The sequence below is a fragment of the Carettochelys insculpta genome, chromosome 4, assembly GCF_033958435.1.
Source record: "Carettochelys insculpta isolate YL-2023 chromosome 4, ASM3395843v1, whole genome shotgun sequence".
NCBI lineage: Eukaryota > Metazoa > Chordata > Testudines > Carettochelyidae > Carettochelys > Carettochelys insculpta.
Genome location: NC_134140.1, coordinates 102585154 through 102601611, shown reverse-complemented (window position 1 = coordinate 102601611; position 16458 = coordinate 102585154). Strand labels below are relative to the sequence as shown.

Here is a 16458-nt window from a genome sequence, read left to right as displayed (position 1 = left end):
TTGAAGATGAAGGCCAATGACTCAATGAGCCATAGGCATGGATGTTAACTGAACAAGTCTGCCCAGCGAGGCAGTGCCTTCTAAATTAGATGAGGTAGCATAGGAAGTATGACAGTACTGCTGGCATGGCTGTTCTCTATCCCACGTGTCTCTAGCCTTACATCCCTTTCATTTTGAAGCAAATTCACTTCCTATGAAAGAGGCAGTGCTCCCTGCATCTTTCAGCTGTGACACTTCATTGCCTTCTGACAACATACATACAGCAGAAGAACAACACTGCTTTCTGTCAGGAGTCCTGCACCCTCTAGGAATAATAGAAGTGCTAGTGAGCAGGTGCCACATTATAAGTATCCCTGTCATCACCAACAGTTGCTAGCAATTCTGCTGACTGTTTCAGGAGGGAGACCACAAGAAATAATTCATTAACCAACCCCTGCAGCTCTCTTAAAAATATTCAGACCCAGATGTCCATTAACCTAGACACCTGATTTGCGTCAACTTGAACAAGCCTGAATTAAACCGATTTACATTAGCATTACTGAAAGTGACAGCAGTATGGAGTGGAAAACCTGATACTTTGTTGTTAAATATCTGCAGTTTACTTACAGAAATAGCTCCTTCTGCAGAGGGTCTTCCCAGTTAAATTGATTCTTTCGGAGAAGTTCAAAAAACTCTCCTCTTCTCCTTAAAGCCAGTAAACACAAGATTCATAATCAGTCTGACACAATCCAAACATCTGCCAGCAGCTGTTCAGCCAGACATCCCTCTAACTTACTTAAAGTACAGTGCTAAGTCAGTGGCAAGAATAGCTTGTTTTATCATTTTCAGTGTGGCCTTGTACTCGTCAATGGAAAGGTTGCTGAGAATCTGGTTTCCCTTTCCAAAACAAAGCAAAACAAAAAACAAAAGAACAGTGTTAACAATAAAACTTGGAATATGTCAGCCGATTACTACATCCCCTCCTAAATCCCTGGGAATTGTCTCCTTGTAACCGAAGGTTTCTCCCTACTCTCCTTTCCCTTGTATTCTCATGCGCCCAATAAAAACATAAATTCAGTATTCTTGAATAATAGCCCTGTGCTCTGTAGCAGCACTATAGTAAATGACTGTATATTAAAACACTATAGTATTTTATCAGGGTATATACAAGAAAAAGTGCAATCAGAAAGCAACAACATTTCCAAGTCCTTATTTCATCCCAAAATGTTCATTTTCCAGAGCTGCTGCTTTTTAACTCCAGTACAGAGACGGTAACATACAAATACAGGTTGCAACTCCCAAAACTGGGAATCTCTGGGCTGGACCATGGATATTCCTGGGCCAGAGAGGTCTGAACCAGGAGCCTAGTGGGAAGAGGGCCAGCAGGTGGCAGTCCTGCTGGGTTGGCAGCCAGTGTGGGGTGGGGGGGCAAGAGGGGGCAGCAGCCTTGTGCATGGGGAGCCCTGAGGGACTTCTGTTGTGGGGGCTGGAGGTCAGCATCTGGGTCTGGGGCTGTGCCTAGCAACCCAGGTAGAGCCAGAGCTGGGGACAGGCCTGGCAGCCTGGCTGAGGCCAGAACCAGAGCTGTGTATGGCAGCCTGGCCAGGTCCGGAGCTACATCAGGCAGCCTGGCTGGGGATGCAGCCAGGGCCATGTCTGGCAGCCCAGCTGGGGCTGGAGCCAGTGTCTGCAGGGCAGTGTCTGTGTCCAGCACCCTGGCCTGGTGGCTGGGGCCAACATTAGTGCCATAGGGGCTGGTGACAGCCCTGCTGGGGGTAGTGACGGCCCTGCCAGGGCCGGCAGTAAGGTGGCCACCAGGACTGGAGGTTGGCAGGAGGGAACCTGGATATGGGGGGGGGCCTAAAACGGAGCCAGCAGCTGGTGGGGGTCCTCTCCAGTTGGGGTCAGGCCCTGAAAGATGCCAAGCCAGAAAGATGCAACCTATATACTGCTTAGGAACTTTCCAAATTACCTAACATATCGTAAACAACTTACAAGACTCATTCACTTACCAAAAAGCATCAAAAATAAATCATTGCCATGACACACACTAAAGCATATTAGGGATGATATGAGATCACATCTACAGCGTTTCCTAGCTTTTGTCAGGTGAATCAAGGTGAATCACTTGTCCCGTTAGGTAGCCCAACATTACCAAGCCTCTGATATTGAATGACTAGTATAAATGTGCTATTTTAAAATGATTGTATGTGTTGAGTAGTGTCTGCAAAAGAATTAATAATGTAGCAGTAGATTAAGAATGTGGTCATTTTATGCATATATTTATTTATTTATTTCAGATATGTTTGTGCTCACTTCTGAATGTCAGCGTTTGGCTTGTGGGTTTGGTTAAGATGCATCTGTAGCTAAAAGGTACTTAATTTATTTTTCAGAACTGTTGTGAGCATGCAGGGATGTACCTTACAAGGCAAGCAGTGCTGCCAATCCAAACAAGGGTTCATTAGAGGTCACAGGAACAGCAACAAAGCTTCTTGTTTTATTGGGTCCAAGGAAGCAGGTACTCAAACAAGAGTAGCAAAGCTTCCCTTATCAGGAAACATTTGGAAGGGTTTGGTGACTCAGACGTGGGACTCTGCATTTGCCTTCTTTACCCAAAAAGGAATGAAGATCATTTAAGAATGTATAATTACTGGGAATCTATCCAGAAACTAAAAATATAAGTGAAATAGGCTGGGGCTTCCTACAGTGCACACACAAAAACAAGGCATTTACCGGACTATTCAGGATCATCAGGCATTGATCAAAATGGTGGTGCTCCATGATTGAATGGCAATAGAGCTGAGCCAGTGGATGTTCGCTTCTGAGGAGTACAAACATCACATGGAGAAAATGAGAGAGCAGTTTAAAGACACCCATCCCTCAGCTAGCAGTGCCAACAGCTGTTGTGGGCCCCAGCTCTGCACCCCAGAAGGGATGTATAGGGCCCACAACAGCACTGCCCAGACCACCATCTCGTGGCCCCCGCCCCCTCCCCACACCAACTCCCTCACAGCTGCACACAGCCGGAAGAGCACAGCTGCAGCACTTCAAAGGGGCCTGGAGCAACGGCCATCACCATTGCCAAAGTAGCAGTGGCAGTGGCTGGAGCTCCAGGCTCTTCTGAAATGCTGGGCCCAGGGACAACTGCCCCACTGCCCCATCAGCGAGTATGTGCCCGGCTGCAGCATCCAACATAACTTATCCTTTTGCCCCTGCCACTTTATTCCCTGTTCTCTTTTTCCCCTCTTCCACGTGACTGGTCAAACAGAAAATGCACTTAGAGAGATGGATGAGGCAGCAAAAACATTAGAAACAACACATCTGCTGTTTCAAAACACTGACAGCTCTAAAGTTCAGGTTGTGGTTTAAACTGGTGCCTGTAGAGGCCACTAACATACAAGTAATGAGAAAATAAGAGACTTCTGGAAGCAGCAAGCATCTAAAAGTGAACGAGTCAATGAGAAACGGTGCTGAGCTTGAACACTTCAAAAGAGGAGAATTTTTTTTATATACTACCTGTCAGGTAACTTCTTCAATAGTCTATTTAGGGAGGCTGCTTGTCTGCAATTACTGAGCTTGCAAACAGCAAATGGCAATAGTGGCTCAATCAAATGCCAACTAAAGTCAATGAAAAAGCTTGTATGAATTCAGGAGGCTTTGGATCAGATCCTATAGGAGTCAATGCTAGCCATACCCTTCTTTGCTTGTGACCCTATGAACCGCAATAATCTTACTCATTCTATGCCAAAATAAATGCCTTGATTTATAATGAACACATTACTGAGCTAGCATTATTTCTTCTGAGATCAACAAAACATCTAATGAAAAATGGCATCTGAGTTGTGCTACCCTTTTTATATCATTGGTAGAACAAACAGCATGAAATTAACTGCATGGATGCGAAGCTCAACCCTGTATTGTATTATAGGACATTGAGCTTATTGTGCTTCTTTAGTTTTGCATAAACATGGAAACTTCTCTGAAAATTTCTTCTTTCCCATTGCATAATGGCGTTCTTTGTGTCCCTGTAGCCAGGAAGGCTAATGGCATATTGGGCTGCATTAGTAGGAGTATTGCCAGCAGATCTAGGGAAGCGATTACGCCTCTTTATTCAGCACTGGTGAGGCCACATCTGGAATACTGTATCCAGTTCTGGGGCCATTACAAAAAGGATGTGGACACATTGGAGAAAGTCCAGTGGAGGGCAACAAAAAATGTTTAGGGGGCTGGAGCACATGACTTATAAGGAGAGGTGGTAGGATTTAGGTTTATTTAGTCTACAGAAGAGAAGAGTGGGGGGGGATTTAATAGCAGCCTTCAACTACCTGAAGGGGGATGACAGAGAGAGGCTACATTCAGTGATGACAGATGGCGGAATGAGGAACAATAGTCTCAAGTTGCAGTGGGAGAGGTCTGGGTTGGATATTAGGAAAAACTATTTCACCAGAAAGGTGGTAAAACTTAGGAATAGGCTGCTTAGAGAGGTGGTGGAATCTCCATCTGTAGAGGTTTTTAGGTCCCAGCTTGACAAAAGCCCTGACTGGGATGATTTAGTTGGGAATGGTCCTGTTTTGAGCAGAGGATTGGACTTGATGACCTCCTGAGGTCTCTTCCAATCCTATGATTCTATGATGTTGTAATTGTGCCTTGAAAATCTCCCTTTTTTAGGCCTACACATCTCTGCCTGGACACCTTCAGCTAAGGACTAATCAGGATTCCCTCTGAAGCTTGTTTCAGGCTGACTCTCCATCATGAACTGTAGTCACCTGTGATTCTGCAACTCCTTACCCATGTGAGTAACCCTTACTTAAAATGCACACTCCTATTGGGCTACTTGCATGAGGAAGATTTACTCATATGAGGAACTGGAATTCCAGGATTGTGCCACTCAGGAGACCGGTGCACAGGGTTATTGGTCAAAGTGTGTGTGTGTGTGTGTGTGTGTGTGTGTGTGTGTGTGTGTGTGTGTGTGTGTGTGTGTGTGTGTGTGTGTGTGTGTGTGTGTGTGTGTGTGTGTGTGTGTGTGTGTGTGTGTGTGTGTGTGTGTGTGTGTGTGTGTGTGTCCTTCCACACATATTTAGGATGGCAGCCAAGGGTGCAATTCTGCCTCCAGTGAAGTCACTGGCAAAACCCCCATTGACTTCAGTGGGGCCATGAATTCATCCTGATCAGACACACACATATCTAACAAAAGATACAACTTATATTGCCAGCTATGGTCCCAAACTGGGTACAAGAGTGTTGCCCCCTCAGCACTCACAGCCCCTGCTATTCTGGGAAGGAATATATTAGTGGTGGGAACAAATTCAAGTTCCCAGCATGACCAATGCATGGCATTTCTGTTAGGATCCCAAACCAGGCCAAAGGACACCAGCTCTTTCTGAATACAGTGATTTGATTATACAACCTTCTCACATTGCTCTTGACTTCTTTTACACACACGTGTGGAAAGAAAATTGTCTATCTGCCAAGAGATCCTGAAACCAAGTCTATTTCCTGTAGTATGTGCTTGGCAGACAATCACCCCTCCCTCCTTTTTAAAAAAACCTATTGACCAAGAAAAGTATCTTGTCACTCCCCGTCCTCCAACTTTAAAAAAAAATGCGTTCATCACTGGCAAAATCTTTTAATTTGGTTTCTACTAGACTGAGGAATTTAAAAAACAAAATCCTTGAAACTGTTGTTGGTGAAAAAATGTGAAGTTGTAATTGACTCTGCTTTGTGGCCTGTGTGAATGTTAGATTTTGCTGTCTATGACTTTTTCCCAGGACATTTTTGAAGAACAGATGACGCATCTCCAGATGTTTTCCAGGAAATTTATTTTAAAATAAATAAAGGCAAAATATAGCTAGCTGGTTCCAATCACTGTTTGTCTGTGAGCTATGAGATTCCCTATTTGTGGGCCAAAGGACTGATACCAGTTCAGCTTTTCAGGTTTTTTTTTTTTTTTTTTTTTTTTTTTTTTGCATGCCTCTCTCACACGTCACACTTGGAACAGTTCTGAGCCCCAGTACTTGAGTGTGGATCAATAGACCTGAGAAATTACTCAGACTTCAGTGTATTAAGAAGTGATATATGTAAAATCCTATGTTGAGTTCATTCACTTAAACTTCCTACATACTAGTGAATAGCCAGCTTATTATTTTCTGTAACTTCTCACATAGCTTCTGTTTTGATCAAAATTTCATGTTTAAGAAGTCTTAAATCAGTTAGATTAAACAATCCAGCATTCAATGAGCTCATGAGAAACAAGGGTAGTTGATGAGGTAACATTACGTAGCCATGGTAGATTTACCCTAACGTTATCAAATTTATTCATTTGCAAACTCCATGCCCAGGACTCTCCCAGTCATTAGTGCACATTAGCAAGATTCTACTCTGTCTAATTATCTGGGTTTTTATTTGTTTTTGTGAAAGAAGAAAACACATTGGTGCTTATCATTTCCCTTCTAACAGATCTGCTTACCTCTGTATGTAAGAGTTATTCACCCCTCTGTGATCCAAATCGTGGCTCAGCGCTGCTATCAGCAAAGCAAGTATTTCTAGGTCAGTAAGCTTGTTCTGTAACAGGAAATACAAGATGTCTGTTAGCTTTGCAGTACAGATTTAATACTAAACACATCATGTCTCTTTTCTTGTCTTCCAGAACACTGATATATTTATGTGACTATAGTCCTAATAGGACAATTAGTTTCCTCATAGGCATTAAATCTTCACTGAAGAAGTTGGTGTATTAAAAACAACAGGCCAGGATCCTCCTCTGGTGTAAAACATAACAATAATACCTAGTTGTTGTATAGCTCCTTTTACTTGTAGATCTCAAAGTACTTCACAAAAGGAGATCACTATCATTATCCCCCCCTTTTTTAATAAATGGGGAAACCGAGGCACAGTGCGGGGAAATTAGTTCCCAAGGTCACCCAGCAAACCACTCACAATGCTGAGAACTGAACCTTGTCTCCTGAGTGTCTTACCCATTAGATCACACTGCCTCAATGTAGCTATACCACTTTACATCAGCTGAGAAATGGTCTTATTTTCGGTCAAAAGCTTCATCACATAAGTATCTTTGAAGTTTGGACTGATCAGGCAATAGAGTCAGGTCAAATATTCCATTGATCATTTGGCCAATAAAGGGATAGTAGTTTAATTATCACAGGAAGTAACAGTGGCACTGCACTTGGAGGAGAGCCCTGCTGCTCTGCATGTAACAACTCCTGCCTATCTGTGGGTAGACGTTTGCATCCATGCAGGACTCTAGTGTGGGGTCAGGGCCAGAGCAGGCAGAGAACCTGCCTCAGACTTGTTGCACCCCCAACCTGGAGCTGTGGGCAATAAGCATCCAGTAGGAGCCCACACCGCATCCCCCAGCCCCTCCCAGAGCAAGACCCCCTTGTGCACTCCTGCCCCAGCCCTGACCTCCTCACGGAGCCAGCAACCACACCCACCCTCCTGCACTCCATCACCTCCTGAACCCCAACCCCCATCCCATCCCAGTAAAAACTTAGTGAGGGTGGCGGGGAGCAAGCAACAGGGTGGTGGAGTGAGGGGAGCCAGGATTTGGGGAAAGAGCAGGGCCCCAGAGAAGAGGCAAGGTAGATTCTGGGTTGCTCTTAAATTTCCACAGTGATCTTGTCCATAAGAAGGTTAGAAACCATTGATATAGACAAACTGGAGAGAGTCCAGAAGACAGCAACAAATAGGTGGTCAGTTTTTAAAGTCTATATTAGGAAAGGTAAAAAAAAAATCACTAGGCATGCTTAGTCTTGAGAAAAGAATAGTACGTGGGGACAAGATACAAGTCTTCAAATATGTTAAGGCAATATAAAGAGAAGGGTGATCAACTGTCCACTGATGCTGGGATAAGACGTAATCATCTGAATCTGCAGCAAGGGAGATTTTGGGGTGATATTAGGAAAAGCTTATAACTATGATTGTAGACAACTTCTGTTGCAGGCTTCCAAGTGCATTTGTGGCATCCCTGACATTGGAGGTTTTAAAGAACAAATTTGACAAACGCCTGTTAATGATGGTCTAGGAATACTTGATTCTTCCTCAGCACAAGGGCTGGATTAGATGACCTCTCAAGGTTCCTTCCAGTCCTACAGTTCTCCGATTCAAAGGCCAGGTTCCAAAGTCTTCAGAGAAGATGCACTGACTTCAGTCCCACACTGACATAGGTCTGTGCAACTGTTACAATACTTAGTTTAAAAAAAAGACTGTTAGGGGTGAAAGCAGTCAAACATACCTGCAGTTTACCCGTTTTTAAAGCAGCAAACATACACTGGGCTGTGTTAAAGGCATGTCTCCAATTGTGATATGCTACATTTTTTCGATAATTTTTCTTCACACTCAAAATCCACCTGCAGAGAACCTTTAACAAACAACATCAATCAGCTAAATGCAAAATACACTACTTTACTCCTTTCATGCTCACAAATGTAATAAATGCTAATTATTATAGATTTAATGTGGAAAGAGTTTCCTTGTTACTTGTCTTCAGTAAAGATTAACCTGGACACACCTTTATGCAAAAATACAGATAAGGATAATCTGCAGTCTCTTAGCTTAACTTCCTGACTTTCTAAACCTAGAGCAGTGGTGTCCAACAGGAATTCAAAGATTGCCACACTCGTGGTTGTCATCTTTCTGTATTCACCACATTACATTATATAAAACTTCATAGAGCCAGGCACTCCCAGCCCCTCGCCCTCCCCCGCCAGGCTCCCCCCAGAGACAGGCATTCCTAACCCCCCTCCCAAAAATTCCCTCCCCCAGAGCCAGGGACCCCCAGCCTCCCGTTCCAATTCAGTGCCAGTAACTCTCTGGGGCCACCACATGCTTCTCCCACCAAATGGTGGGGCACATACCTAGATCAAGTGGATGGCACTCCCTGCTTGCAGCTCTCAAGAGGAGCTGTATTTAAAGGCTCCAAGAGCTGCATGTGGCTCAAGAGCTGCGGGCGGGCCACAGCTGTGGTCCTATGGTGTGTGGTAAACACACTGGACACCCCTGACCTAGGCAATTGTAGCTTTTTAAAATTTATTATGGGAACACTTGTATTCTGTAAAGTTACCAGTCCACGACATAAACTAACAACTCAGTTATGGTCCCAGGTACACTAGTATAGATCCAGACTTTGGAGTTAAGATGATTTAGCCAAATGAAGAATTTTTTCCATGGTATTTGTATGGTCACCAGTAGCTGTTCCATTCTGAATTAGAGGGACTGCAAAGAGTGTTTGGAAAAGTGGATTGGAAAGTGAACATGGGTTCTTGCCTCACACAAGATGGGACCAGAACATAAGAAGAGACAGATGGACCTTGTAAAGCATGTTAGAATGATATAAAGGCTTTTCAGTGCTTAGCATGTTGTTTATTATTTATGCAAATCACAGCTAGGTATTTTACAGAAGGAAAGAAAAAGACTCTCCAGTTGTTTCATGAAAGCAAAAGGTATAAAGGCCAGACTGCCACATGGTGTAAATTGGACTAAATTTATACACTTAAACAGAGCTCTGCTGATTTATGGCAGCTAAGGATCTTGATATCACTTTGTATAAGGGAATTTGAGTGCTCCGGCAAAAGATGTCACATTGACAGCAACGGAAAATTAATATTATCCATAGGCCAAGAAGAGCAATGAGCAAAAGGCAAGAGCAATGTAAGCTGCTAGCCTGTTAATATGACTGTGCTGAGACCAGGGCTTCTGGGAAAAAGATAACTCAACTTCCATGTCCACTAATGCCTTGGTGATTCTGGTGAGGGTTTCAATATGGCTGCCAGTTGTGGTGAGGCTTTTTTATGATGTGGGCACCTCTACATTAGGAACTGGATTGAAACCAACTCATTATGTGTGGTGGGAAAGACTTCTGTTCTCACTTTCACCCTGGTACACACTCACTCCGAACTGGCAGATACACATTAATCAGGCACAAGTAATTGGGCTCAATCCAGAGGAACTGGATGAATTTCTCGAGTCTATATTAGTCATATTAGATGATCTAATGGTCTTGTCTAATTTTAAATTCTAGTAATCATAGAGAGTCTATGAACTGATCTAGTTAAAAGGCTCTGTAGCTCACATCAATCGCCCCAGCTACTCAGACTACCAAATTAGTTTCTCTCTCTCTCTCTCTCTCTCTCTCTCTCTCTCTCTCACACACACACACACTTGAAATGAAGTTGCCTGATGCTTCCTTCATGTGTAAATAGCATTCTATATCTTCCATACCTCATGTTTCATTTGGAAATTTTGCACGAGGTTGAGATCCATGAACATTCGAATTGAGCACAGTGTTGTCTCAGTATCAGAAAGCTCAAAGTCACTGAAGCAGAAGTCCATTAGCTTCAGAGACTGTGCTGATGGCACCACAGCTGCCTGGGGGAAAATAAAAGAGAACAAACTCATTAGCAGCAATTAGAAAGTCTTGAATAATCAAATCTCCATGCAATAGAAGAATAGTAGTATTGTGCTAAAGTACATGAAATTCAGAGCTGGTGACCATGTTCCCTTATCTGTCCTGTTCACTGTTCAATGTTAATCTTGTATGGGTCTTAGAATTAATGTAATTTATCCATGATCCGAAAAGAATTACATGGACCATCCTCCTGTCATCTAAAATTACCCAGGGCAATATCACGTCATTGATTTTAAAGCAGATTTTACTACTACCTTCTAATGTGTGCTACTGAAAAAGGTGCATATGGTAATGTTCTGAGACTTCTGCATTAGAGACAGCAAAAAGCACTTTTCTGATCATAGGACTTGATAGATTTTGAGCTCCTGCTCTAAACTATGGAAGCACCATACCTAACAAAGAAATAGCTGGAGCTTGCTTTAAAGAGGCTCACACTACGTGTTTTCCTCTAACCTCATTCTCAGAAATGGCTGAAACTGCCCATCTGAAATGCTTTTAAAACACATCAGAGTCAAGCCTTGGGCATGGAAAATTTCAGCTCCACCCTGCACAACCTTCAAAATCAAGCACTACATGTAGCACTACCTATTCCAATGTCTCCATGGCTATGTCTACACTAGCCGAAAACTTCGAAATGGCCATGCGAATGGCCATTTTGAAGTTTACTAATGAAGCGCTGAAATACATATTCAGCACCTCATTAGCATGCAGGCGGCCATGGCACTTCGAAATTGATGCGGCTTGCCGCCGCGCAGCTCGTCCAGACGGGGCTCCTTTTTGAAAGGACCCTGGCTACTCTGAAGTCCCCTCATTCCCATCTGCTCATAGGAATAAGGGGACTTCAAAGTAGCCGGGATCCTTTAGAAAAGGAGCCCCATCTGGACAACATGCGTCAATTTTGAAGTGCCGCGGCCGCCCGCATGCTAATGAGGCGCTGAATATGTATTTCAGCCCTTCATTAGTAAACTTCAAAATGGCCATTTGCATGGCCATTTCAAAGTTTTCGGCTAGCGTAGACACAGCCCATGTGTCACATTTTCATTATACAGGTGTGAAATTCATTATAGAAGCCACTTTGCAGCATCTTCAGGGTCTTTATATTAAGAGCATTAGAAATAAATATCAAGATGAATGAAGTCTGACACTATGATCCAAAAGCTCCTACCAGTTCTTTATATCAAATAAAAATGGCAGGATTTTCCAGTGCAATTCCCTTGCAGTGTTTCAACCCTGTATCTATTGATGAGTTGTTTTTTTTTGTTTTTATTAAATCAAGACTGTACCGATAAAAAGGAGAGTTGTGTTTTATTTTTCGCCTTTGTCCTTACTGAAGTCCGGGTATAAGTCCAGGTATTTTTCTATTAACACTAGTAGTACTACTTCTGATCATGCTGCTCAGCTCTCTCTTGGTAAAAATGACAACCTCCTTCAATAGCTACCATTTCCTTTCTTCTCACTTTCCTTGCCCTGTATTACTTACATCAGATATGGAGAATCATGAAACCGAAGTTACGGAAACTGGCATGTAAGAAAGAATCCTATATTGCTTTAAGCCTCTTTCTTTGAAAGTCTTGCGTCTCATTTTGAGTTCACCCACATTTGGGCCTTACTAGATGAAGGGACCATTTTGCCAATATTCTCCATAGGAAGTAATACAACTACGTGGAATACCGAATGGCCATCTAAGAGGTAACTCCAAATGCTACAGCTTTTTGCATTGTTTCCCAGGGTCAACACCATGATTTAGTAGTGAACTAGGAGTGTTTTATTTTGTCCTCCTTGAAGCACCAACCTTTCCAACCTAAAATGTTGAGAATAAAAACATCACAACATTCATTACACCTCATTCAAAACAGTTAAAGCGGGTAGTTCTGTGATCAGTGTAATTCTCAGTATGGGAGATTCTGATCTTTTCCCCCAATAAATTAACATCCACTCCAGTGAGAGGTTTCAACTGTCCTGAGGCACATAAACCACAGAAGATAAGAGCCTGTCTTGGGCAGGGAGAGGGAGGAGTGGCACACACAGGATTTTACTTACGACTTGACTTACTACATCATCACCGTCCTTTTAGCTGTGTATCAACTTGCTCCCTAGCTATGCAAAGTAACGGCAACACACGGCTTTTGCAACCAGCTCTTTCCTGAGGTAAAAGGATGTACACAGCAAGAACGTGGCAGGACATTTTCTCATGCCTGCATTCTGACCTCTTCTATAATTTATCTCTTTCTATGCATTGATGTCCTGCCTTTGATGCCCATGTGGGAAAAAGAGCAACAAGCTTCTCCCCAGCTGAGAGACGGAAATCACAGCTTCCCAGCTATACATCCAACACAATGGTTGCTCAATTCTTTCTCCTTTAGTTCCCAGACACACCAGAGCTCCTTTTCCTCTATGCTGCTTGAAAGCCATTTTCACTATTGTTCCTAGCCTGGCTCAGTGACATGCACTGTACCTTCTGAATGTAGTAGTAACCTCCCTCCCAAACCACCACTTCTTTCATCCAGAATGTTCACTTTTGCCACCTCAGCAAAATTACAAACCAGTATAGCATTGGGAAGGAAGGACGAGAAGCTATTGTTAACTCTGCATAACTGTGGTGAAATGAGCTGGCCTGTAATTACTGTTGCTTGCTGTATGTATTTTGATCATGCCCAGAGGCTTCAACTAGGGACTCCAATCATAGGCAGCTGGTGAAAGTATTCTTTGAGGGGAGCTGAGTGAAACTGTCACATTCTGCTCTCCAGTGTGTAGTATGGGTCACTATCTTTGCCCAGTGTGGAGAAGAGGCCCTGATGAGGGTATGGCTCAAGGACTTTTTTGATGCCAACTCGCAGAGGGCACAAGAGTACATGACGGTTACAGAGATTCCCTGGGCCTGATACTTACATACCAGTCTGCCAAAGAATGCCATGTAGTCTCTATTGAAAGCCTGTATCACAGTGAGATGCATGTAGGGAAAGTACGTGAGAAACCATGGATAGACACTATGAATTATGTTCTCTAGGTCTGTGTGTTAATGCAGGTCACCAAACGGTAACCCACCTATTCCTGTCAGGGAGGATGGAGAGAAGAGATGTTTCTCTCTCTGGCTGGTCGTGGGCAAACTGAGAACTAGATGAGTCCTAAGGCTACCCATTTACAGTCCGAACAAAATGCTAATTGACAGATTGTGGGGATTTTAGGAATGAACAAGAAATTGCTTAGGGGAAACTTAACGAACTTTTGGAATTATACCTGGGGTGCAGAGAACTCTCCAGTATTCATTCAGTCTGTGAGGACAAGCCACCAGCAGACTTGATCTTACGAAAGAGGAACAAAACACATTGTGGCTGAAAATACTAGGAAAAGGAATGGGGGTAAACTACCCAGTAGGAGTTAAGTTTAGGCTCTCAAAAGCCTACTATGATTTTGTTTTATATAATTACCATTTGTTTCCAATACTCTTACTTTCCATCACTTGAATCTCTGTTTGTTGATTACAAACTTGTTCCTGTTTTCACTTCAAAAATACTTAAGTGCTGCATGTTAAGTGAAGTAAGGATTTAAAGGAATCCTAACAAGCTGGGGTGTATTGTTTTTCAGGAGTGTCGACATATGTGTTCAGTGGAACTGAGGTGTGGCATACCACAAGGGCACTCAGAGGGTTCAAGGCTTGGTATGCGCTTCCTGTTTGCCTGCAGAGAGAGAACAAAGGCCACAGGGCTGAGAAGAGCGCCCTTGTGCTGCCTGAAGCTGGGGTTGTCAGGAAACTGATCCAGGGAAGGTACAGGCAGGTCTCTTTCACACCAAGGTGTCACACAACCCTGGATATCCCTGGAAAATATCACAGGGTGTATAGAGCCTGCACTCACCCTGACAGGGCCTGGCTCCGTGGGCCAGCAATAGCTCTTGTGGTGAGCACTTCCAAATGCAGGAGGACATTTGGATGTCTGCCGACCCCAAGGAGAGGTGGAAAACGGACACCAGTCCCACACTGAAGCTGGGTGGTTGCTACCAGGACTAAAGGGGTGAGGGCCCCGTGAGGAGTTCCTGGAGAGAGTCATAAGTGACTAGAGCATCTGAAGGATGGATGCAGCCAAGAGCTGGTGACATTTGAGGTGATTTGTACAGTACGTAGACTTGGGTGCTGGGGCAGCAGAATTGCTGAGATCGGGGGAAGGCAGGAGCCGTAGAATGACGGGGCAGGAACGAAAGGGGAGGCTGGTGGGAGAGAAGTGTTCTGGGGACAGGGAAGTAGGGGAGGTTTGAAGAGCTGGATTTATCGGGGATAAGCAATGGTGGGGCAGGATATGTGGGGCTTTGGGCAATGAAGGTGGGCCTCTTGGGGGTGTTGTGTGATGGATGCGTGTATTTGGGGAGATGAGGGTTTGCGTTGTGGGAAGGAGAGATGGGCAGGGCTGTGAAAGGAAAATGTGGTTTGTGGAATCTGGGTTTATTTGGGGGTGGGAGAGGGTTGAGGGTCAGGTCAGGCTTTGGTGGATTATTTGGAGGGGCTGTGGGTGGAGGGAAGGGCTGGGAGCACGGGGAGTTCTGTAGAAGTTCCAGTGGCCAAAGCTGGATCTGGCTTCTCTCCTCCATAGCCCCTTCCCCCTCACCTCTCCTCCTGTTGTCTCACTCGCTACTCTCACCCTTCCTAGCACCAACCCCAGCTCTGCTGGAAGGGATGGGATGGCTCACCAGTACCATAACAGGAATGGGGAGTGGCCTTCTGAGCACTGGACACACTCAGGAAGATCTCTGCCCACAGCTCATACCAGCGCCTGCAGACCTCGCTGTTTGCTACTGGGCTCCGGGGATGACTCTTGCTTGTCCTGCTGCTGGGCCACCAGGTAGTGACACCATTGCTCACATTTTGGGGGCTGAGCCCCCTCTCACCCATAACTCCAGTGTGCTAATATCACGCCAATGGGTTCAGAAATGTATGTCTTCCTGTGACTACTTGTACTCTGCTTCAGGGAAGTAACCCTATTCAGGACTGCATTCAAGCATGGGTGTAAGCACAATCCTAAAATGGGATAGACTTATACCTGCACATGCATAGATGAACTTAAACAAGTTAAAAAGTTAAAAGAAGAAACAGCTGATTTTTTTCTAGCCATAGACAGAAATACACATTCCTAATGCGAAACGTAAGCTCAGATTTAGGAACAAACCTTTACCCTATATTTAAGTTAAAACTGGGCCTAGAGCACTGATTTCCAACCAACCTAAAATGGCCCATTTGGTGTCTAGAGTTATTTGACCTCCAACCCTCCTAAAGCAGCTGCATATACAGAAACACCAGATGGCTTCAGAAAAATATGATAAACATGATGACAGCTCAGTTTTTGCCACTTTTGAGTCTTTGAGTCTGTTGCTAAAAATGTAAACAAAGAAAAATGCTTTCATGAGTATATATCAGACATGGGGTTTGTTGACTACAGATTTGTAAAGGGTGAGCAAGATCAGCTTCTTACCCTGGTTTTAGGAATAAAAATTCTACCAATGCATCATATTGCATAATAGACTGTAATACTACATTGTCCACTGTTTGAAAATTACTGAATGGGCATTTGGGGGGCTACAATAAGTTTAAATGAAAACATCCACCTGGCAATTGTTCTAGCTTTTATTTTAGATGCACAGTAGCAATTTGTATTATGTTCATTTGCAAACCACAGAGAGAGCAGAGGTGGGTCATTCTTTCATGGTTTCATTCCTCTCTGAGAAGTCTTGAAAGGTATTTTGGGCAACTTCTTCTAAGTCAATGATTTCCTCCTGTGGTGTTTTATAGGGCTCTTTCCTTGTGCTCCCTCTTGTTGAGCATGAATACTCTGTCACTGGAAGAATCAGTGCTAGGCTTGGGCTACAATGTTTTTACTATGCTGTGATGACACCCAGCTCTGTGTCTCAATTTCATCTGACCCAAATGCTGCCACATGCCTCATTCCATGTCCTTAAATCAACTGAGACAGACTCATATTGCTGGGTTTACTATGCCTCCAGATGGTATTAAGATAGAAATGGGGCAGTGCAATTCAAGGCAGGGCAAGAATCTGACCTGGCCCTTTAATGGA

The 16458-nt window shown here is 43.8% G+C and overlaps 1 protein-coding gene and 1 long non-coding RNA gene across 8 annotated transcripts in view; one reads left to right on the top strand and one right to left on the bottom strand.

Annotated features, from left to right (window-relative positions):
* Window positions 1-8122, top strand: part of LOC142012696 (uncharacterized) — a 61368-nt gene extending 53246 nt beyond the window's left edge. The window contains exons 2-5 of one of the 2 annotated variants that reach the window (XR_012645426.1): window positions 2280-2352; window positions 4648-4771; window positions 6436-6525; window positions 6626-8122. This is a non-coding gene — a long non-coding RNA (uncharacterized LOC142012696). The remainder of the gene's footprint in view (window positions 1-2279; window positions 2353-4647; window positions 4772-6435; window positions 6526-6625) is intronic. The other variant, XR_012645427.1, reaches the window with a different exon arrangement.
* The window catches only part of PDE5A (phosphodiesterase 5A), a 95789-nt gene that overhangs the window by 13317 nt on the left and 66014 nt on the right, over window positions 1-16458 (bottom strand). For 5 of the 6 annotated variants that reach the window (XM_074993384.1, XM_074993385.1, XM_074993388.1 and 2 more), the window contains exons 12-17: window positions 10213-10359; window positions 8228-8353; window positions 6446-6540; window positions 2713-2800; window positions 776-876; window positions 607-684 (exon numbers count right to left, since the gene is read on the bottom strand). In XM_074993384.1, the coding sequence (XP_074849485.1) occupies window positions 607-684; window positions 776-876; window positions 2713-2800; window positions 6446-6540; window positions 8228-8353; window positions 10213-10359 (635 nt within the window). The remainder of the gene's footprint in view (window positions 1-606; window positions 685-775; window positions 877-2712; window positions 2801-6445; window positions 6541-8227; window positions 8354-10212; window positions 10360-16458) is intronic. The other variant, XM_074993386.1, reaches the window with a different exon arrangement.